General features: G+C 46.7%; 1 protein-coding gene across 1 annotated transcript in view; it reads right to left on the bottom strand.

Moving 5' to 3' along the window:
- The window catches only part of LOC130125490 (tripartite motif-containing protein 67), a 72,816-nt gene extending 49,960 nt beyond the window's left edge, over nt 1–22,856 (bottom strand). The window contains exons 1-3 of the mRNA XM_056295065.1: nt 22,695–22,856; nt 5,081–5,176; nt 245–367 (exon numbers count right to left, since the gene is read on the bottom strand). Of these exons, the coding sequence (XP_056151040.1) occupies nt 245–367; nt 5,081–5,176; nt 22,695–22,856 (381 nt within the window). The remainder of the gene's footprint in view (nt 1–244; nt 368–5,080; nt 5,177–22,694) is intronic.
- Nucleotides 22,857–23,068: the final 212 nt, after the last annotated feature.

Genomic DNA, 23,068 nt, shown 5'->3' with positions numbered 1-23,068 from the left:
TAAATAAAAAGACTTTAAGAGCAAAGAGAGGGGGGTGGGGACCAAGAGCGAGAGAAACAGTCATTTCAGGAGTGGAGGAGATAACCAGATAAACACTGTGCTTCATAAAGATGAGACGAGGGAACAAAAGAGAGAGAGAGAGAAACAGAAAGATCAAGAGAGAGAGAAAAGAGAGAGAGAGGGAGAGAGAGGGAGGGAGGGGGGGAGCTATACTGACAGTGATAGCCAGCTCCACAGGCCCTACCTTCAGTTTGTACTCCTTCTCCTTGGTGACCTTGGTGAGCAGCTTGGCTTTCTGTCTGGTCAGGGCTTCTATCAGAGAGTCACACTGGGCCACCAGGCACGCCTCGAACTCCACACCGTTCTCCTGGAGACACACACACAAACACACAACCCTCCTTTAGCCCTGTTACTTGTGAAAAACAAACCAGTAGACAAACAAACAAACAAACAAATAAATAAATCTGAACATTTCAACTTGAAAGGCAAATCAAACAGTGATAATATGCATGCATGGTGCATGAGTCCTCATAGTGGGTGTAACATATCTGTCAAACTGGCATTGACCTGGGGCGTCCGGGTAACGTAGCGGTCTATTCTGTTGCCTAGCAACACGGGCATCGCCAGTTCGAATCCCCATGTTACCACCGGCTTGGTTGGGCGTCCCTACAGACACAATTGGCCGTGTCTGCGGGTGGGAAGCCGGATGTAGGTATGTGTCCTGGTTGCTGCACTAGCGCCTCCTCTGGTCGGTCGTGGCGCCTGTTCAGTGGGGGAGGGGGAACTGGGGGGAATTGTGTGATCCTCCCACGCGCTACGTCCCGCTGGCGAAACTCCTCACTGTCAGGTGAAAAGAAGCGGCTGGCGACGCCACGTGTATCACAGGAGGCATGTGGTAGTCTGCAGCTGGAGCAGAAATCGGGACAGCTTGGAAGAGTGGGGTAATTGGCCGGATACAATTGGGGAGAAAAACGGGGGGGGGGGACTGGCGTTGATTCACTTCTGGTTACCTGTAGTTGCATCTCAGTACAACCCTTGTCGTCATCTGTAAGACATGTCTTCATGGTGCTTCCAGTGGCCTTGTACAAGTACATATGACAGCATCTCGAGTTGATACTGGGGGGCCTAAGGTGCACGGTGCAAAGCACAGTTAGGCGGCATACAACACAGGGTGCACAGGTATTTTGGTATTTTCATGGCAGGAGGTGCGTGGCAGCACCTGGGCACATTCGGGAACAGGGTGGTGTTAGGAGCAACACATTAGGAATACGGAATACAGCAGATCGAGGCTGGTGTTGAACGAACCAGCCAGAGCTCCTCTTTTTCTTCCCTTGCACGCTCCACCAATTTGGTGATTGAAGCAAGAGAGTGCATTCCAGAACTTTCCACACGGAAAAAGCTTCTCCCAAGAAGAATCTCTTTGTGGAAAGTTTAGAATCGTACTTGAACGAGATTTTATTTCAACAAATTGTCCGTAAGAAACAACAGGACACAATCTGCGGATATGAGTTTCTGTGGCAGAAGCATCTTATCAGACGTTACACTTGCCTTCCTTCATACAAACATCTTCTCTCTAATGAACATTGAACCTTCTTTCAGTGGATACAGGTGGTGGTAGGTGTCACACCCATAGTTGACCATTCACGAACCCTTTAGGAGGTGGAAACCTATGCCCGTATGAAGATATGGAGGTCTATTTGGGTGCATCTCTGCCAACTCAAGTCACCAAAGTGGGACAAAAATGCGTGATGTGGTGCTGAACTGGTCCAAGCAGGTGAATGATGGACTGTGCAAATCCTGGTCATCCTTGACACCAACACTGCAGCATACCACTAGATCAGCTCACCAATGACATACTTCCTATCACCCCTCTCCTCCCACTTCCAGCACATGGAGAGTCACCAAAAAACCACAAGTGCAGCTCAAAAAAAGACATCACTGGTATATGCACTTGCATGAAAATAGACCCTTACCCCCGCAAATAGCATAGTATTTCCTTCACCTACTAAATTCGTAGAAGGTTCATCCCCTTTTTTCCGATGACCCCAAGTGAAACTATCGTTCCCTCAAATGCTGCATTGCACAGGAAGGCTGGAGGGGAGGGTGAGTTACACATGAGGAGCATCATAGGTCTCCTGGTTGGTTTAGGTTTTTGTTTTTCTTCCTTTTATTTTTATTAACTTTGATGACTTTTGTGACTACACTGTGAAACACAGACAAAATGTATCATAACCAGCTGAACAATATGGTTTGAGGTGTATGAGGGGTTCATCTTATGAGTAGTGGCTCATAAACTCATGGCTTCAGAGTGGTCTTCAAACAGTGGGCTCAAAAACCTCATATTAGTAGCATATTGAGAAAATCTTCAACCCCTCACAACATAAAAAACACCATGGAAGCCTCCGTAGGCTTGTGTGCAGCGGCTGGCAGTTGGAGACGGGCAATTTATCTCAGCTGTAAAGCCCCTGATGACGAGATGAGGTCTTAGATAGTGGGCATTTCCAATCAGGATCCCTCCGCTGAGGGACACACTTAAGAGCTGTAAGAGGATGAGCGTTTGAGACTCACCCTCACTCGCTTCCTTCTTCTCCCTCATATAGTTTCTCTTCTCTCTATCCATCCATCCCTCCCTCTCTATCCATCCCTCACTCTCACTTTTGCTCTCTCTCTCTCCCTGCTCTCCTGCTTGTGCACAAAGCAAAGTCGTGCTAAGTTTTTTTTTCCCCACTCAAACACAATCCTCTTCATCCAGCAGTAAGACTCTTAATGCCTACTAGTAGTGCTGTGACTGATAAGAAATGACAAGGCAGACAAACTATGCACAACTTCTACAATTCTATAAAGACTATGTATGGCGCTAGGAACTGCTCCATCAGTGGACTGACAGACAACCCTGAAAGACTAAAACCAGATCCTGGCAAGGTGGGCTGAACATTTTGAAGCCCTGCTTATCCAGCACTCGCCAACTGACCAATTCATCCTGGAAGAGCTGCCAATTCGTCCACTCATCCCAGACCTTGACCATTCGCCAACTTTTCAAGACATATTTGCAGCCATCAACTCCATCAAAAACAATAAGTCCCATGGCAGTGATGGTATCTCAGCAGAACTCCTAAAACAAGGAGGATACTTGTACACCAGAATGATCTATCAGTACATTCTGCAGGTCTGGGACCAGGAGAGTGTCCCTCAACAATGGAGGGAATGCTCAAATTGTCACCCTGTACAAAAACAGGGGTGACAAGTCCATCTGCGGCAACAATCGCAGCATATCCCTGCTAGCTGTTGCAGGCAACGTCCTAGCAAAGGTCATGCTATGGAGGATGGTGAAGCACCTGACAGAATATCTGCTGCCAGAGACACAGTGCAGTTTCAGGAAGATCATAAGTGCTGTGGATGATTTTCACAGTAAGACAGCTACAAGAAAAGTGCCGCGAACAACATCAGGACCTTTTCACGGCTTTTGTCAACCTCTCCAAAGCTTTTGATACTGTGAATTGAGAGCTTTGGAAAATCCTGAGAAAGTTTGGCTGTCCGAGCAAATTTGTGAACATTCTGTCACATTTCCATGATGGGATGGTGGCATAGTAGGTGGCCATAGTAGGACAGGAATCGGCGCCCTTTAATGCATGCACTGGAGTGAGGTAGGGATGTGTGCTGGCACCAGTACTCTTTAACATTTTCCTCCTATGAGTCACAAAGCTTTTTCATAAAGATCTGGAAGACAGTGGTGGGATCACAATAGACTTTAGGCTAGATGGAAACCTCTTCAACATTTGAAGGTTCAGGCAACCACCAAGTTGTCAGCAGTGCAGGTCCTTGAGCTGCAGTACGCTGATGACTGTGCTCTTGTAGCTCACACACCAGAAGACCTGCAAACCATCCTTGCTTACAGATGTGAATGCCTACAGCAGTCAACACCACCAAGACTGAGATGTTATGCCAATGGAGGTCCAGCCCCCCACCCACTATGCCTGTCTTCACTATAGAGCACCAACCACTCTCAGTTGCTCCATCTTTCAAATACCTGGGCAGCATCCTTTCTGAGGGCTGCAACACTGATCACGAAACTCATAATAGACTCAAACAAGCCTCTATAGCCTTCAGCAAACTCCGATGTAAGGTCTTCCAAAACAAACACCTCCACCTGCACACCAAAATTGCCATTTACAAAGCTATCTGCATCACAACTCTCCTATATAGCTCTGAAGCCTGGGTCACATACAGCTGCCACCTAAGGTTGCTGGAGCGGTTCCACTTAAGGTGTCTGCAGCGAGTCATGGGGACCACGTGGCGTGACCGTGTTCCTCATGCTGAGTTTCTTGCTAGGACAAACTGCAAGAGCAGAGAAGCCACGGTCACTGAACACCAACTGCGCTAGCTTGGGCATGTCATCAGGATGCCTCAAGAACGCCTGCCACATCCAGTCCTGTATGGACAGCTTCATCTGGGCGGCCAGTCCGCAGGTGGTCAGAAGAAGCGATACAAAGACCAGCAAAACAACATACTGAAAAAGTGTTACTTAAGTGGAACAGTGTCAACTAAGGGCATTTAGCCAAAATAAACCCACTTACTCTATGCTAAATGTTATGCTTTTCAAAGTACCTATTTGCATTTTTTTGTTGTACTCAGAATTTTTCCTTAGGTCCTTAGGTTTCCTCTGTCCTTTATTTGACTTGGCTCTGAGATAGATATCCCAACCACAAAATATATGCTTTTACATCTAAATACATAGTATGTAGTTTATAGTATATACTATATATATATATATATATGTATATATCAGTGATATTTTTATCATCTTTCATGTTACAGCTCAGTAGTCTTTCATTTTTTTGTATGGTGTTGCATGGTGTTGCATGGTGTTGTATGGTGTCGCATGGTGTCGTATGGTGTCGCATGGTGTCGCATGGTGTTGCTCGGTGTTGTATGGTGTTGCATGGTGTTGTATGGTGTTGTATGTGATGTATGGTGTTGCATGGTGTTGCACGGTGTTGCACTGTGTTGCATTGAGTTGTATGTTGTTGTATGGTGTTGCATAGTGTTGCATAGTGTTGCATGGTGTTGCATAGTGGCTTACCTGTATCTGCTGCAGCATGTTCTTGAGTTGAACCAGAAACTCCTTTGCATCTTTAGCTTTATCAGAAACTCCATTCAGCGCCTGGGACAGTTGGCACTACAGAGAAACATAAATAATAAATATCATTTTAGACACATCACAAATGAATGAAAACCAGATTCAGCTTCACTACACGAGTCTGTTTCTACCATACGGGACTGGGAACTTGGACTGTCAGATACACTGCTGAGGGTGTGTGATATCAAAGGAGTGTGCAGAGACAGACGTACATATACACACACATGCACACACAAACTGCCAGTTATGTTCCTACAGAAGTACTGAGCATTATATTGTTAATCCAAACCACTAGAAGAAGAGTTTAGAAGAGTTTGTACCATGGTCAAAAGTCAAAGCTTTTCCCATCATTCTTTGTCCTGCTTAACAGTAGGGTGTAATAGTTTCTTTTTCTTTTGATTGTTTCGTGACATAATTCCTCAGTTTACAGCGTTTTTGTGTCAGTTATACAACCACTGTGTTGTGCTGCTTGCTTTGCCTCGTTCCTCTGAGACATATAGTCCTTTAATCCCTCGACAACCCGTGATACACTACAGGTCCTCACCGTCAGCTCCCTCACAGCCGCATGTCTGAAACGTTCAGAGAAATAGTTCTGGTGATCCGTCGGGAGTTCAGCTTCAGCCTATACGCCGCAGCTCCGAAACATTCCGATCCATGTGTCACGAAACCCTCAACCCAACGGGCCACTGTCCCTCGAAGTGCAGGTTAAGCCTAACACCAGCGTAGCGCGAATTCACAAGGAGCTCCCTTCACAGGCAGGGATCATTTATTCTTTTAATAATCTAGGTTTAGGGACTAGTTTTATAATCGGAGTCTAGATAATCCCCACCGAGTTTGAAAAAAACTGCACACCGTCACTTGTTAGGTTTCCTCTTGTCTCTGGTGCGGACCTTTAGGCTAGTTAACGCAGCGGTTTGGTGGTTTCATCCAGGGCACTGGATAAACGTCCTGTCAGTCCCCACTCTGAGAAGAGTGTGTTGTCAAGGTGCATTTGAATAGCCAGTGTACAACACAAAAGAGGCTAAAAATGGTCAAATTGAATGTTTTTTACTTCGCAACGTACTTGTTTATTTTACTTACAGACTCAATTTCTGCATCTGAATTTCCTACTTGGGTTTTCACTGCATAAGTGTGAAAAGAATAATGTGTTAATGAACCAATTTGCCAGCCATTTACTCATAAGCTGTTCCCTTTTTTGTCAGGTTGCATTATCTGGTGCAGGATCTGCAGTTCAACCAAACCGTGCTGACCAAGACACTGCAGGTAAGTAAAGAAGGACAAAAAGGAAACGAAGGGATTCTCTTTGTCTGTTGGACCAAAGATGGACAGATGTCATACAGAACAAATGTAGTGAATTCGGAGGGGCAACCGGGAACCGCCGCAGCCGAGATGCAAACCCGGGACTCCTGCACCACGGGTGACTACGATAACCGGTCGACTAAAGGGTCCAACCGTTAGCCAAGGCCTAGTGAATCCAGTCATCCATGGTCGTTACACTGCCCCCTTCCACGAGCTTCAGCATACCAGCTCCATCACGCCTCTGGGTGCACGCGCTTCCCATGGCCTCACGGTCTCACCATCCCACTTCTGACACCAATGTAGCGAATTCCGGGGGCAGCCGGGAACCGCCGCAGCCAGGATGCGAACTCGGGACTCCCGCACCACGGGTGACTACAATAATGGTCTGACCGTTAGCCAAGGCCTAGTGAATCCAGTCATCCGTGGTCATTACACTGCCCCCTTCCACGCGCTTCAGCATAACAGCTCCATCACGCCTCTGGGTGCACGCGCTTCCCATGGCCTCACGGTCTCACCATCCCACTTCTGACACCAATGTAGCGAATTCCGGGGGGCAGCCGGGAACCGCCGCAGGCGGGATGCGAACCCGGATCTCCCACACTACGGGCGACTACGTTAACCAGCCGACTAAAGGGTCCGACTCGTTAACCAAGGGCTAGCGAGTCTAGTGATTCGTGGTCATTACACTACATAAAGTAAACAAAATAACAATATAAAAGGAACCAATCAGTGTCTTACAAGGAGGCAGCTATACCAATGGTCCCGCCAGGCGCGCGGGAAGACGTTTCAAGTTGGGGGCTGCCAACTAAGACCAAAAGTATTGTGGCGAGCCGGCGAGGAAGAATGAGTCGAGAGGCGGGGATCTTTTTAATCACAACTCCCGTGCCCCATACACCGCACCATCCCGGAAGTGCTCTTTTATTCACACCGACCAGAACTGGCAACGTTAACGAGTCCCCCCCCTCCCCATGTCCCAAGTCACAACATCAGTCCCAGTCACAGTCCTACAGTCAGTTAGTCAGTAAACGGCCTCCTACTTAGTCTGAGTCAAACCCCCAAAACAACAACACAAGAATAACCACAACACGAACACCACATCATTAAAACACAATTTTAAATCTAACATTAACAGTCCCATCAGCCACTGCGCTCCCCCAGCGCAGAACCGCCGACAGCCAGAGCGACCGCCTCCCCGGGTCGCTACAGTGTGACGTCATTGTTATGTTTGTAAGGCGCGTGTGTAGCAGATTAGGAGTGGAGGGTTTACTCCCGTTATTATTAAAAATGTACATTCCACACAGCCCCGCCCACTGCTTAAAGTAAAGGTATGGTTTATTTATTTATTTATTTTGCGTGTTGTTGGGTCTAAGATGTTCCACAGCCACTTGCCACTACCGGGGGGGGGGGGGCTACAGACCCTCCAGACCCCACCCCCCTTCACGCACCAATGGGTACCACTGCCTGGATTGGTAGCATGTGGCACTGAATCAATCTTATATTAGTTAAACCCTTGATGATTACATTATCAGAGTCATTGAGCCGGCAAATAGATTTATACATGCGATTTCTCAGAAGAGCCTGGAAGGTACTGACTCCTGCAGCCACAAACATCTCACTTGCACTACACCATCTGGGTCTTTTTAGTAGTACTCTCATAGCATCATTATAATCTACTCAAAGCCTCTGTAAACTTGCTTTTGTCTAGTTTGACCACAGGTGTGCAGTATAAAGTGGTGTACAATATGCAGTGTGACCACAGGTGTGCAGTATAAAGTGGTGTACAATATGTACTGTGACCACAGGTGTGCAGTATAAAGTGGTGTACAATATGTAGTGTGACCACAGGTGTGCAGTATAAAGTGGTGTACAATATGTAGTGTGACCGCAGGTGTGCAGTATAAAGTGGTGTACAATATGTAGTGTGACCGCAGGTGTGCAGTTTAAAGTGGTGTACAATATGTAGTGTGACCACAGGTGTGCAGCATAAAGTGGTGTACAATATGTAGCGTGACCACAGGTGTGCAGTACAAAGTGGTGTACAATATGTAGTTTGACCACAGGTGTGCAGTATAAAGTGGTGTACAATATGTAGTTTGACCACAGGTGTGCAGTATAAAGTGGTGTACAATATGTAGCGTGACCACAGGTGTGCAGTATAAAGTGGTGTACAATGTGTAGCGTGACCACAGGTGTGCAGTATAAAGTGGTGTACAATATGTAGCGTGACCGCAGGTGTGCAGTATAAAGTGGTGTACAATATGTAGCGTGACCACAGGTGTGCAGTACAAAGTGGTGTACAATATGTAGTTTGACCACAGGTGTGCAGTATAAAGTGGTGTACAATATGTAGTTTGACCACAGGTGTGCAGTATAAAGTGGTGTACAATATGTAGCGTGACCACAGGTGTGCAGTATAAAGTGGTGTACAATATGTAGCGTGACCACAGGTGTGCAGTATAAAGTGGTGTACAATATGTAGTGTGACCGCAGGTGTGCAGTATAAAGTGGTGTACAATATGTAGCGTGACCACAGGTGTGCAGTATAAAGTGGTGTACAATATGTAGCGTGACCACAGGTGTGCATTATAAAGTGGTGTACAATATGTAGTGTGACCACAGGTGTGCAGTATAAAGTGGTGTACCAAATGTAGTGTGACCACAGGTGTGCAGTATAAAGTGGTGTACAATATGTAGCGTGGCCACAGGTGTGCAGTATAAAGTGGTGTACAATATGTAGCGTGACCACAGGTGTGCAGTATAAAGTGGTGTACAATATGTAGCGTGACCACAGGTGTGCAGTATAAAGTGGTGTACAATATGTAGCGTGACCGCAGGTGTGCAGTATAAAGTGGTGTACAATATGTAGCGTGACCACAGGTGTGCAGTATAAAGTGGTGTACAATATGTAGCGTGACCACAGGTGTGCAGTATAAAGTGGTGTACAATATGTAGCGTGACCACAGGTGTGCAGTATAAAGTGGTGTACAATATGTAGCGTGACCACAGGTGTGCAGTATAAAGTGGTGTACAATATGTAGCGTGACCGCATGTGTGCAGTATAAAGTGGTGTACAATATGTAGCGTGACCACAGGTGTGCAGTATAAAGTGGTGTACAATATGTAGTTTGACCACAGGTGTGCAGTATAAAGTGGTGTACAATATGTAGTTTGACCACAGGTGTGCAGTATAAAGTGGTGTACAATATGTAGTGTGACCGCATGTGTGCAGTATAAAGTGGTGTATAATATGTAGTGTGACCGCAGGTGTGCAGTATAAAGTGGTGTACAATATGTAGTGTGACCACAGGTGTGCAGTATAAAGTGGTGTACAATATGTAGCGTGACCACAGGTGTGCAGTATAAAGTGGTGTACAATATGTAGCGTGACCACAGGTGTGCAGTATAAAGTGGTGTACAATATGTAGCGTGACCACAGGTGTGCAGTATAAAGTGGTGTACAATATGTAGCGTGACCACAGGTGTGCAGTATAAAGTGGTGTACAATATGTAGCGTGACCACAGGTGTGCAGTATAAAGTGGTGTACAATATGCTCTGGACAGAGACATCTTCACACTAACTGAACACACACTAAACTTGCATGAGAGCGTGTGTGCTTGTGCGTACATCATGCAGCATTGCCTATAAATATCATCATTTGTTCAGTAATATAATGTCCAAGATATTTCACCTTATTAGAGACCCCAAGATTATCATCAGACAAATTAAACCAGCACGTTTTAGATGACTGACCTCTGGTTCTGCAGATCATGACAACACTCTTCTCTTGCTAGCATTGTGTTTGATCTCGTGCTCCACACCGTACACACAACATGTATGAAGGCGCTGCTGCTGACCAGCGCTACAGGGACTACGTAAAGATAAAGCCAAGTGAAACGTACATTTAAGCCCCGAGGCCAAACTAATCTTTTTTTCTTTTTTAAATCTGACTGTCAGCACTGTACATGGATGATGAGTCCACCAGCTGTTGAAATCCACCAACATAGCAGACCCTCCCATCTCTCAGGTTATGATGCAGATTACACACACACACACACACACACACACACACACACACACACACACACACACACACACACACACACACACACACACACACAGGCCCTACAGCCAAGCTGCAAGGTCAGTGTGTGTAAGCATTTTTTTGTAGTGTGTGTTCATGTGTCTACACATGCATGCATGTATATATGTATGCAGTGTGTATATGTGTGTGTATGCATGCATGCACATGCTTTAGGGGTGGGTGGGGGTGGGTGTGTGTGTGTGTGTGTGTGTTTGCCCACCCATCACTAAGCAACCACAGAACGGAACAAAGAGAAATCTCTCACTCACTCACACACACACACACACACACACACACACACACACACACACACATACCAGAGTGTGATAAAACTGATGCCACACAGGTCTGCTCCCAATCTCCTGGTGCTGTCATGAATACGGGGTGAGTGTGCATGCACCGAGACGCTTCGAGGACATGACATTCGGGGCTTAGCCCCGACTTCTGTAGGGGGGTCCGGGGGGGGGTACTCCCCCAGAGAGTTTTTTTGTTTTAATAAACAAGCTCTGTTTTGACGCTTTTTTATGCACTCTGGCACCTTATTTACATTAAAAGTACATGTCTTAATCATTGAAAAATTGAAATGTGTACCTCAGAATCTGTTGTTTAACCCTGTACCAAAACCCCGCTAAAGGACAATAACAGCATGCGTGCTGTGGGATCAGACGGGTACGGAAGCGAGATCCTCTTCGTCGTGATTGTAGGTGCTGAATCCAATTCATATCACAAATCAACAGGCAATTTCCACCATTACTGAAAAGTTACTACATAGGCTGAATTCTTACCCGTCCTTCTCTTTTGGAAAAAGTCCAAAAAGATTGAGTTGTCCCCCCCCCCCCCCCTACACGCTCCGCCATTCCTCCACGATGCACACACGACACCGCATCTAAAATGGCGCCTGTTCGTTCCTATGGGAATTGCTCGCCTGGCGCATACGCCGAAAAGGTTTCCGGCTTCCGGGTTACTTCCGGGTACACGCGGCCTGCTGAATATGCGCAGTAGTGTTACTCCCGTCATGCCTCTAGCTATGAGGACGAGCGAGCCGCGTGCAGGATCCGGCGCTGCGCGGTTCGTGGACGCTATGCTAGCGGACTTCATGGATGCACAAATTAAGACTACTAGGGGACTTACTGTGGACTTGAAACCATGCATGTATTTATACAAACGGCAACACCAACCAACAATGAAGATAATGCTCCCAAAAGTAAGATCGTGTTAAACGTTATAATAGTTAAAGATCCTCGTTCCGGAGACACAACATGGCCGCGCGTAGAGGGCTCGTACACAGCCGTGACGTCATGTGGGGGGGAAAAAAGATTTTTCTGCGCTTTGAAATTTTTTTTAAAGTTTAAAACGCCATGGCTTCAAAATATACAATACACAGGGTAATAATTGACCATGATTATAGCTGCAGGTGTCCTGTCAACAGTTTTACAGGCGTCTCTTTTACAACGGTGGTCTATGGGGGAAATACTACATCCATGCATTCCTCCTCTACTCGTCTCTTCCGGCTTTAACGCGTCATGTGACTCGGCGACCCTCCCACGCATGCGCGGAGTTAGTTTCGCGCCTTGCCTTTATGTTGACAGGCTGTTATGTTACGAAGACTATCGGACGTTCACACACGTTATTTTTAACATTATATTCGGGGCTGCACTCAAAACGTCCCGGCAAAACGACCTGGCGACGCCGATAGTGAGCGCCCCTTTTCACTGTAAATAGTAACCCCTCCTTGACTGATAAAGCTAAAGTCAACATGTCTATTAGGCGTCACGTGTTCACGGCTAACGTATGGGACTAGCCATACCTGCAGAGCCAGCATGGAGGTTCAGCACCGGCATGGTAACAGCTATTATAACTCCCCAGATTTATATCACCAATTAAAAAACAAAATAAAAACGGGTGAGGTGTAGTGAATAATAAGCCCCCCCCCCCTCTTCCAGGCTACACGTGGTTGAAACAATGCAAAACCCTCTCAACATCTCAGCACCAAGGTCCACAACTACCCCCCCCTCCCCATTATCCCTCTAAAACACACACAGACTCGCTCTCTCTCTCCCTACATATACAAATACACCCGGCGTCTGTGTCCAGCCCTCATCTGCGCACGTGTTGTCTGGAGTCAGGACAGAGGTCATGGTTCAGGAGTCAAGCCAACCCTCTGTGGTGCCTCTTAACTGCTCCACACTCAGAGGCCATCTGGCCCAGCAAGCTGTCTAATCACGTGTGTGTGTGTGTGTGTGTGTGTGTGTGTGTGTGTGTGTGTGTGTGTGTACACACTTGTGCACATGCCAAGATGCAAACAAGGGGATGATGGATTCACCATGTGAGGGATGCCCCCGGTGCGCCACCTCTCTCCTCTTCCCTCATCTGTACTGTCTCTCCGGTCCATTCACTCAGCAGCAGAGATGCTCATCATTGGGTCACAGAGGGCAGACCTGTGGACTGCCCCCTATCTGCTCCTGAATACTATTTGTTGCGTGTGTGTGTGTGTACATACACACAGGGTGTTGTGATGCGTCTAGTGCAGCAGTGTGTAGTTGGAGGGAAGGTGCATGTGTTCTTCCAACCCGCTTGTGTCCTTCCTGCCCTTAGCTTGCTGCCGCTGGCTAGCCTTTGTGGCGAATAGGGAAGCGTCCTAGCGTGTAAGCCTTCCCTTGCCAGTACATAGCCTCTCCTTCACCAAGACTCCTGCCAGGCCTCCCCGTGGCCACACGTGGTAACTGGGGTCTTGCGGCCCCAGGCTAACTGGGCAGGGGATCTCGGAGCAGCAGTGGGCCCCAGAGATATGGTGTGCAGGCCCACCCTGGTGGACACGCCCTGGCACCTATCAACCACTGCCCCGCTGCCTTGTGGGTGAGTCTGGAAGACATAAGGCTAAGGGAGCTCACCCCAACAGAAAAGCAAGCTGTGGCGGCACGCTTCGAGGCGGTTTCCGAAAAACTGGATTTCCGGCAGCTCCCTGCAGTTGTGTGGAGGTGCCGGTCGTCTAGGGATCCCCCTTGCCATCGGAACCATCTCCTCTACAATCAAGTCATGTGGCGTTGGGAGAAGCGCACCCCCCATGCCACTTTAAAACCCATCTCTGCTGCGCAGGTATCTTCTGCTATCTGGGTCCTCAAAGGACCCACAAACAGAAGAAGATGCTCATCATCGGGCACGATGGACAACCAGCAAGCAACTATTTGTTGCTTGCCCAACATTTGGACTGAGGGAAGTGAAGGCAACTAACGTTGTACCGAGTTATTTTAGAAGACTGCTAAAGGACTTATTGTTGTTTACATGCAATATATACTAGTGTCTAGATCCTCGTCATGTATTTGCAATATTGGAAACGCAGCTTTTTGGAATGAGTAACGTTACTGTGTTGTCACCAACAGATAGCTAATTTTTCAACTTGACATAATTGTACAGTTGCGTTGATGTTAAGTGAGGTCATATTTGTTAAGTTTATGTCTTATCTATCGTGTTGTCGAGCTCCAGTGTGGCGGTACAACTTACCGTTAGCTAACTTGGGCCCTGTTCACATATGGCATTAACATGCTTCTTGGGTGATCCGATCACAAGCGTTAACAAACTAGCTAGCTAGTCAGTTAACTAAGTTAGCTTGCTGGCAAGTTAATATGAACTTGGGCGACAGTTCAGAGCTAATTAACATCAGCAAAGACACAACACACCCAGGTCACAGCGTGTTCCTTCCCTTGCCATCAGGAAAAAGATACCGCACCATCAAAACCCGGACTGACAGGCTGAGGAACAGCTTCTTCCCCAGAGCTGTAGCCTCTACATCCCCACCCCCCACCCCCCACACACAAACAGACACACTCACACCTGCCTATAGCTGCTGAGGACTAACTGGTACTAAAGCCGCTGCAATATGGACAACTATGTGCAGTAACCCCATGCACTATTTTGAACTTTAAAAGCTGCTGCTATCCTTTATTGTCTCATCATCATTTTTACTACCTCACTTATATTATACTAAATGTTGTTTTTCCTTGTTTTATCTTGTTTTTTTATATATATTTGCCTTTTCTAGAGCTGCTGGTCTGAGAGTCACCAAATGAAATGTCGTTGTGTGCACACAATGACAATAAAGGATCTTATCTTATCTTATCTTATCAACTTTAGCTCATTAGCTAACGTGGCCAAAATTAGCATTACAGAAAGATTTTTTTAGCTATCCTTCGCTAATGTAAAATTGTCCCTAGTTGTGTGTGTGTGTGTGTGTGTGTGTGTGTGTGTGTGTGTGTGTGTGTGTGTGTGTGTGTGTGTGTGTGTGTGTGTGTGTGTGTTGGCCATGTGATGGCCTGGACACCTGTCCAGGGTGTCTCCCCGCCTGCCGCCCAATGACTGCTGGGATAGGCCCCAGCATCCCCGCCACCCTGAGAGCAGGATAAGCAGTTTGGATAATGATGGATGGATGGATAGCATTTTGGAACAGATCACAGAAGTGATCAGCGTGGCGCAGGCCTTGAGGGACTATTTTTTATGTTTTGCCTCTAAGGCAAGTTGAGGCGTCATGCAGGAAATACACAACACCTTGAGTAGCAACACCGATACCGTGTGGCAACACAAAGGAAGCTAAGAGAAGAACCCCCAGTGGCCAGGATGGAGGGAACAAAGGGAGGGCGATGAGAAAGTGCCAGGAACTGTGAATCCATTTAAAGCTCGCAGTGGAAGTGAACATCCAAGCCATTTTAGCCCCTCACCCCTTTGTTTCTTCCATTCTCCTCCCCTTGACCTTTATCATCCTTTGTTACCCGTCCAAAGAGGAGTGTCATTTTTCTTTCCGCCCTGTCAGCGCCCTCACTGGCTCCTCTCAGGGTCGAGAGCTGTTATCTGGTTATCTCGCATAAGAGCGAGGGGGTTATGAAGTGTCTATGTGCCTCTTCGCTGTTGTGTCGTGTGGGTGCCGTTCACAAACGTGCTGCTGTGTTGTCCGGGTGGGATCTCTCTGCTCAACACATGGCGGGATGCGAGGGGAAGGAGGAGGAGGACTGTGGAGAAGGCAGTAATCGTGAGTGGCACTGCAGAGGCTGCAAACTGCAGGACAAAGGAAGAACAAACTAATCTTCATGGCAACCCAAGGGAGCCGTCCAGCCCTGCGTTTGTCACCACGCCAAACACAAAAGTTGGTGAAGAGCTAACAATGTGCTTGGTGCAAGTTTCTTTCCACTGGCAGCAAATATTTTCTGAATACATCACTACAAGTATCACCACGTGCCCGGGATAAGGTGGCTGCACTACACTGTCGTGAACGGCCGCTCGGAACATGAAAAGATGCAGCAGAACAGACACAATGCAAGGCGAAAGGGGGCCGTGATTCCAATCCAATATACCGTCAATTCAAGAGTCCGAGCACAGAACCTGAGTCTGGAGCAGAGGGAATCCACTTCACCAGGGCCGATAGCTGACACAGCAGTCGAGGGGTCCCACATAAAAAGCTGATGAAAGCTCAGCAGCACTCGTGTGCGGCAGTGATGTGTTGTTCTGCAGGAGCAGGGACGCTGAGGAAGTACATACTATATGATGCGAAAATAAAGTGAGAGTATGACTGCAATCACGATACTCTCACTCGTTCATACATGGAGCATGACATAACCAATGAATAATAAGGAACATAAGTTTTAAAATTATTAAATATAATCAAATTATTAAATGTAATTATATTTAAGATATAATTATATATAATTATATTTTAAATGTAAATTTAAATAAATATAATTATATTTTAAAATATATTATATATCATTTTATTTTAAAATAGATAATTATTATCAAAATAATAACTAAAATATACAAAAAAGGAATATGTTTAAAAAATTAAAAATATAAGCCAATGGTTAAATAATTATTAAAATATAATTATATACATAATTATATTTTAAAATATAATTGTAAATATAAATGTAATGAAATATAATTATATTTTAAATATACATTTAATTAAATATAATTATATTTAAAATATAAATATATACAATAACTATTAAGATAATAATTAAAATATAAATTTACAAAATAAGGGATATAAGTTTAAAAAAACAGGAATATAAGTTTAAAAGATTTTACCAAATAGTAAAATACCAAAGGAAAGTCAAGTCAAGTCAATGTTATCTATATAGCCCAATATCACAAATTATAAATTTGCCTCAAGGGGCTTTACACTAACATGACATCCTGTCCTTAGATAAGGAACAACTCCCTAAAGAGAAAAAAACTTTAACAGGGAGAAAAAACAGGAAGAAACCTCAGGGAGAGTAACAGAGGAGGGGTCTCTCTCCCAAGACAGACAACGTGCAATGGACGTTGCACAATTTACACAATACGTCATTGAAAGAGGATGCCATTTAATACACATTTATTCCAAAGCTCCTTCAAGGCTCTGGGTTGAATACAAGACTCTTGTTTGCAGCTGCCGTTAAGTAAAATCGTGCTACGTTGTTGGCGTGTGGTGACTTCTTGCTCCAGACCTGGACGCACTGCAGCCATGCTGGCGGAAGGACACGTAGGATACGTGGGCGTGGCCGAGAACCCTGGACCACAGGAGAACAATAGATGGTGCTCGTGTTTTGGCTGTCTGCAGGAGAGTGGGCTGATGGCAGATTCTGACCTTGTCAAAACGACCCTCCGGGGACAGACATGACGGGCATGGAGGAGTGTCTGAAACCCCTCATTCATCCTCCCTTCCGCCCTTCTTCTTCCCCCTCCCGTTCTCTTAGGGCCTTCTGCATCGGCGTTGTCCTTCGTCCCCGCATCCTAAAAGCCCCTCCACCCCTTCTTCCTTTATTCCCAGACAAGCCATACAAACACACATTCACACGACGTGCACGTGCCCAGTGTCTTCTTGGCCAGCTTCCTTGAGTTTCTGTGTTGTTGTCTCTCATTTCTTTTTGTTTTTCTCTGTCACCCACTCGCACCAACTTTTCCTTCTATCTAGCCATCTGTCTATACACCCACACGTATCTCCAGTGTATATCATTAACATTTCCATACACAAAAACATACGCAGAAACAATGAGATGCTCACACACATTTGCACACCTCCATGCACATCTAACACATAATTGCGCAATGGGGAGTAGCGTAAGTCTGTTCCAGGACACATTTCAGGAGGCACAGACTTACACTCACCGGCCACTTTATTAGGCACAGCCGTCCAACTGCTCGTTAACGCAAATTTCTAATCAGCCAATCACATGGCAGCAACTCAATGCATTTAGGCATGTAGACATGGTCAAGACGATCTGCTGCAGTTCAAACCGAGCATCAGAATGGGGAAGAAAGGTGATTTAAGTGACTTTGAACGTGGCATGGTTGTTGGTGCCAGACGGGCTGGTCTGAGTATTTCAGAAACTGCTGATCTACTGGGATTTTCACGCACAACCATCTCTAGGGTTTACAGAGAATGGTCCAAAAAAGAGAAAATATCCAGTGAGCGGCAGTTCTGTGGGCGAAAATGCCTTGTTGATGCCAGAGGTCAGAGGAGAATGGCCAGACCGGTTCGAGCTGATAGAAAGGCAACAGTAACTCAAATAACCACTCATTACAACCGAGGTATGCAGAAGAGCATCTCTGAACGCACAACACGTCGAACCTTGAGGCAGATGGGCTACAGCAGCAGAAGACCACACCGGGTGCCACTCCTGTCAGCTAAGAACAGGAAACTGAGGCTACAATTTGCACAGGCTCACCAAAATTGGACAATAGAAGATTGGAAAAACGTTGCCTGGTCTGATGAGTCTCGATTTCTGCTGCGACATTCGGATGGTAGGGTCAGAATTTGGCGTCAACAACATGAAAGCATGGATCCATCCTGCCTTGTATCAACGGTTCAGGCTGCTGGTGGTGGTGTAATGGTGTGGGGGATATTTTCTTGGCACACTTTGGGCCCCTTAGTACCAATTGAGCATCGTGTCAACGCCACAGCCTACCTGAGTATTGTTGCTGACCATGTCCATCCCTTTATGACCACAGTGTTCCCATCTTCTGATGGCTACTTCCAGCAGGATAACGCGCCATGTCATGAAGCTCGAATCATCTCAGACTGGTTTCTTGAACATGACAATGAGTTCACTGTACTCAAATGGCCTCCACAGTCACCAGATCTCAATCCAATAGAGCACCTTTGGGATGTGGTGGACCGGGAGATTCGCATCATGGATGTGCAGCCGACAAATCTGCAGCAACTGCGTGATGCTATCATGTCAATATGGACCAAACTCTCTGAGGAATGTTTCCAGTACCTTGTTGAATCTATGCCACGAAGGATTAAGGCAGTTCTGAAGGCAAAAGGGGGTCCAACCCGGTACTAGCAAGGTGTACCTAATAAAGTGGCCAGTTAGTGTATATTGAACACGCCATCAGCACGGCTTAAGTGGCCTATCAGTGGGGTCGTTTTGTGACCACAAGTTACAGCAGTTTTAACGGAACACGCAGCCTAGCCTATAATTTCACGTCCATCTGACCGCTTGTCTGCCGCTCTTAAATACCGTTGCTGGCCACTAGAGGGGGCTGATGCCCAAACAGTAGGTTGATCCCCCCCCCCCCCCACGGCGAGCACAAAACTGATGTATGGGCACACGGAGGACAACACAACGTTACAGAGGTGAGGACATGCCAAAGCTAGCTAGCTGTATAGTTAGCCTAGTTTTACTCGTGACACTTTTAGGATATGACTAATCCCCGGAACATAACGTAGCGAATTCAGGGGGCAACGGGGAACCACCGCAGCCTGGACGCAAACCTCGGTCTCCTGCATCACGGGCGACAGCGCTAACCAGTCAACTAAAGGGTACGATCTATTAGCCAAGGGCTAGCGAGTCTAGTCATCCGTGGTCGTTGCACTACCCCCGCTCCTTCGGGAAGCGCGTCCCCGCACTTCAGCATACCAGCTCCCTCGCGCCTCCGAGGGCACGCGCTTCACCATCCCACTCCGGACACCAATGTAGCGAATTCGGGGGGGCAGCCGGGAACCACCGCAGCCAGGACGTGAACCCGGGTCGCCCCTGCGCTAACCAGTCGACTAAAGGGTCCGACCCGTTTGCCAAGGGCTAGCGAGTCTAGTCATCCGTGGTCGTTACAATAATATGACTAACCCCCGGAACATGGTCGCTACTTGCTGGGCCCCCGCCATTCTCACTAAACGCTGCCTTGCTCCACCTACAGGCGCAGCACCGGTGCACTGTGGGTCTGGACGGTTTCGTACTTGTTTACATTTGGAAGCCTGTGCCTCTAATACCTGCTTCATGTTTTCTCTCATTTTTCAGCCCCTCCTTTACTTTTGGACATTTTCTTGTCCATACGCCCATTTCACGCCGCGGCCATCTTGGATTAAAAAAAACCAAGCGGTGGGAATTTAGCCACGCCCCCTTCTTACTTAATTGAAAACACTGCTGGAAGCAACATGTCGTACTGCTGTGTACCATCCTGCAACTCCTATCAAAGAAGGGAAAGAGATAAATCTGTATATATATATATATATATATATATATATATATATATATATTCACTAATCTTTCAATAGTGGATAGCTCTGTTCTGACACATCATCTTGATAAAAGGAAAATGTGTGGATTTATATTGCTTCCCACATGTATGACATATCCTCATGTGTCCAGTGAGGTTTGGGCGACTCTACCTGATCATGACTACGACGTGAAGCCCCTTTCTGTGGAAGACCAGCTGGACGCAGTAAAGAAACGCATCGCTTTCCTGGAGGACGAAAATAAAAAGCTGAAAAGTGAGCGTTTTGGTCTAGAACGCTTCCAGTGTGCGCCCAATCTGATCAGGTTTTACACTGGTTTTAAGGATTACCACACCATCAAAGCACTCTTCCTAGCTTTACAGCCTACTGCAGAGTCCATGGTGCGATGGACTCAAATGCAAAGCAACAGCCATAACCTAGAAGACATTTCTGTGTCTGGCTTCCATGCAGAGCATTTATCGCTGATTGATCAGTTTTTCCTGTTCTTGAGCCGTGTGAGGCAGGGCTTTTTTGCGCTGGATTTATCTGTACGATTCAATGTGTCGCCGGCCACAGTCAGCAGGAACTGTACGACGTGGGCCAACTATTTGCTCTTTATGTTAGGGACCCTCCCAATATGGCCTAGTAGAGGAGCAGTAGACGAGCTAATGCCACCAGTATTCAGGGAATTCTACCCAAACACAAGAGTGATGCTAGACTGCACAGAGAGCCACATCGAGACAGCTAGTTCGAAGGTTTTGAACACCATGACTTACTCCCATTATTAAAGTAACACTACACTGAAATCCCTAATTGGGATCACTCCCTCAGGGTCAGTTAGCCTGGTAAGTAATCTATACACCGGATGTATTTCTGATAAGGAGATAACTAAGAGGTCAGGTGTTCTGGACCTCTTCGAGTCAGGTGATGAGGTCATGGCCGATAAGGGCTTCCTTATCAAAGACCTGCTCGATGAAATAGATGTAAAACTTGTCATACCTGCATTTATAGGCCCAAGTGGACAGTTTAGCTGTGATGAGCTCACAGACACACAGAGTATTGCTGGCTTGAGAATACACGTCGAACGGTCAATAAGACGCATAAAGGAGTACCACATTTTTGATGGAGTCATACCCCTTTCACTAAGTGGAACAGTCAACCAACTGTGGACTGTGTGTGCTCTCCTAACACATTTTCAGGGACCATTGTTTTAAACCTTTGTTCAATTCAGCTGACAAGAAAATAGTGCACACAAACCTTAGATAGATTGAAACATATTTAACTTCATTTCAGTACAGTCCCATTTTTTAGCCCGCACCTTGAGATGAGCAATCACTATCTTAGTTATGTAAACAATTGATGATTTGAGTTGGTAGCGGGTTCCAGTTTATTGCTACAACAGAATGACAGTTGATAGAACATATTTTAGTTTAAAATGAACCAACAGTTTTGTTAAAGTTAAAGGACAAAGAATGAAAATATTGTAGATGGGACAATCTAATGTATGAATATTGAATGTACAGTATAAAAATGAAATGTATCTTATTTTTTATTTTATTGTGATTAAACAGCTTCTTTGAATACAGCCCTGTGTGTGTGTCTCTCCTCACTGGCACAGCAGAGGCAGAAAGTACTGGAAAAGAAAAGATCCAGCTTAGTTTTCATATTCTCCCATTCCTCCGCATCAAAGTAGATTCGCTCCAGGTGGTAGTCATCTCGGCACTTCACAAAAAGTCCCACCACATCATCCCTGTGATTCCCATTTGTCCCATCATCTGATTGTAGTAGCCATGGCTGTGTTTGAGAGCAAAAGATCCAGCCGGTCTTGGAGAAAGGTACTTGCACTCCACAAAGCTGTCCACATCAGGACACGTGATTTCCAGCAGTCCCTGAAGCTGACCGGAGTCATCCACCGCCTTTCGGTCAGGGGAGGCACCCAAATGTGGGGCGCCTGGGGTTGATGGCGAAACCGCAAGTGGAGACCGAGTGTCCAGTTACTTCCTCATACTGTATAGCTGCAACGGGCTCCAACTCAATTCCTCTCAACATGGCCTGTGTCTGCACAGTCCTCTCCGGTCTCTGCCCCGGCTGCATTGATTTCCGATTGAGTAAGAAGGGGGCGTGGCTAAGTTCCCACCACTTGGTTTTTTTTAAATCCAAGATGGCCGCGGCGTGAAATTGGCGTATGGCTTGCTTTGGCCACTGCTGCGCGCTGCTTCTGCGTCTAGAATGTTAACGCGCATTAACTAACTTGGTTGTGATTGGCCAGTGAACCCGGTCCCGGAACCCGCACGCAGCACTCTCCCATGCGCACCCCGAATGACAGGCACACAGGGCCTGTGTGGGGTTTTTTTTGACGGTCCACCAGAAATTGTCCCGGTACATGCCTAACCTTAACCCGAGCAAGGAAAGCTGTCCATGCAGATCATACCCAACAACCCCGTCTCTCTGGCTGCTGGATAGCTCAGTAGCTCATATCGCTGGCTTTCCCGCCGGAGATCAGGGGTTCAAGCCCCGTTTGGGACGAGTCTCCAGTAAGAGTCCGTGGCTTAGACTCCTACTGCTGGAGGAGACGTGCGTCGCTCGGGATAAAAGCGTCTGCTAAATGAAACTGTAAATCTGTCTATCCAGTTATCCCTCTCTCGTGTCTAGTCAGCCAGCTGTGTTATTAGTGGCTAACATCTGGTAGGAGCCAGAACCAATTTACCCCTCCTTTCCTCCTCTGCATCCTCCCGTCCATGTCATCCAGCCTCCAGATCCTCTGGACCGCGTGGGGATCTTCCCAGTGGCCATTTCGAGGCCTTTCCACCACAGTGGACTCTGCCCCATGCTTCCTGAATAGTTTAGCATGTAGCCTGTGGAAAAACATGACTCCCGGATGCTGCTGTATTCACCGGTGTTCTTACTGCTGCTGATGCTGCGGCTCTGCAGTCAGCCCGCCGGGGGTCTTACAGCTTCCCACTGAACATCCTGCAACGCCGTCACGTCCTCTGCAGAGAACAAGCAACCCACCGAGCCATGTTGGACACGCCACCAACGAGGCTCGTTGACCATCTAAAATGTGAACAGCCATGACCGAGT

The sequence above is a fragment of the Lampris incognitus genome, chromosome 15 (assembly GCF_029633865.1).
Source record: "Lampris incognitus isolate fLamInc1 chromosome 15, fLamInc1.hap2, whole genome shotgun sequence".
NCBI classification, from domain to species: Eukaryota; Metazoa; Chordata; class Actinopteri; order Lampriformes; family Lampridae; genus Lampris; species Lampris incognitus.
Note: the sequence above shows the minus strand (reverse complement) of the source record. Positions and strands in the feature narration are given on the sequence as shown.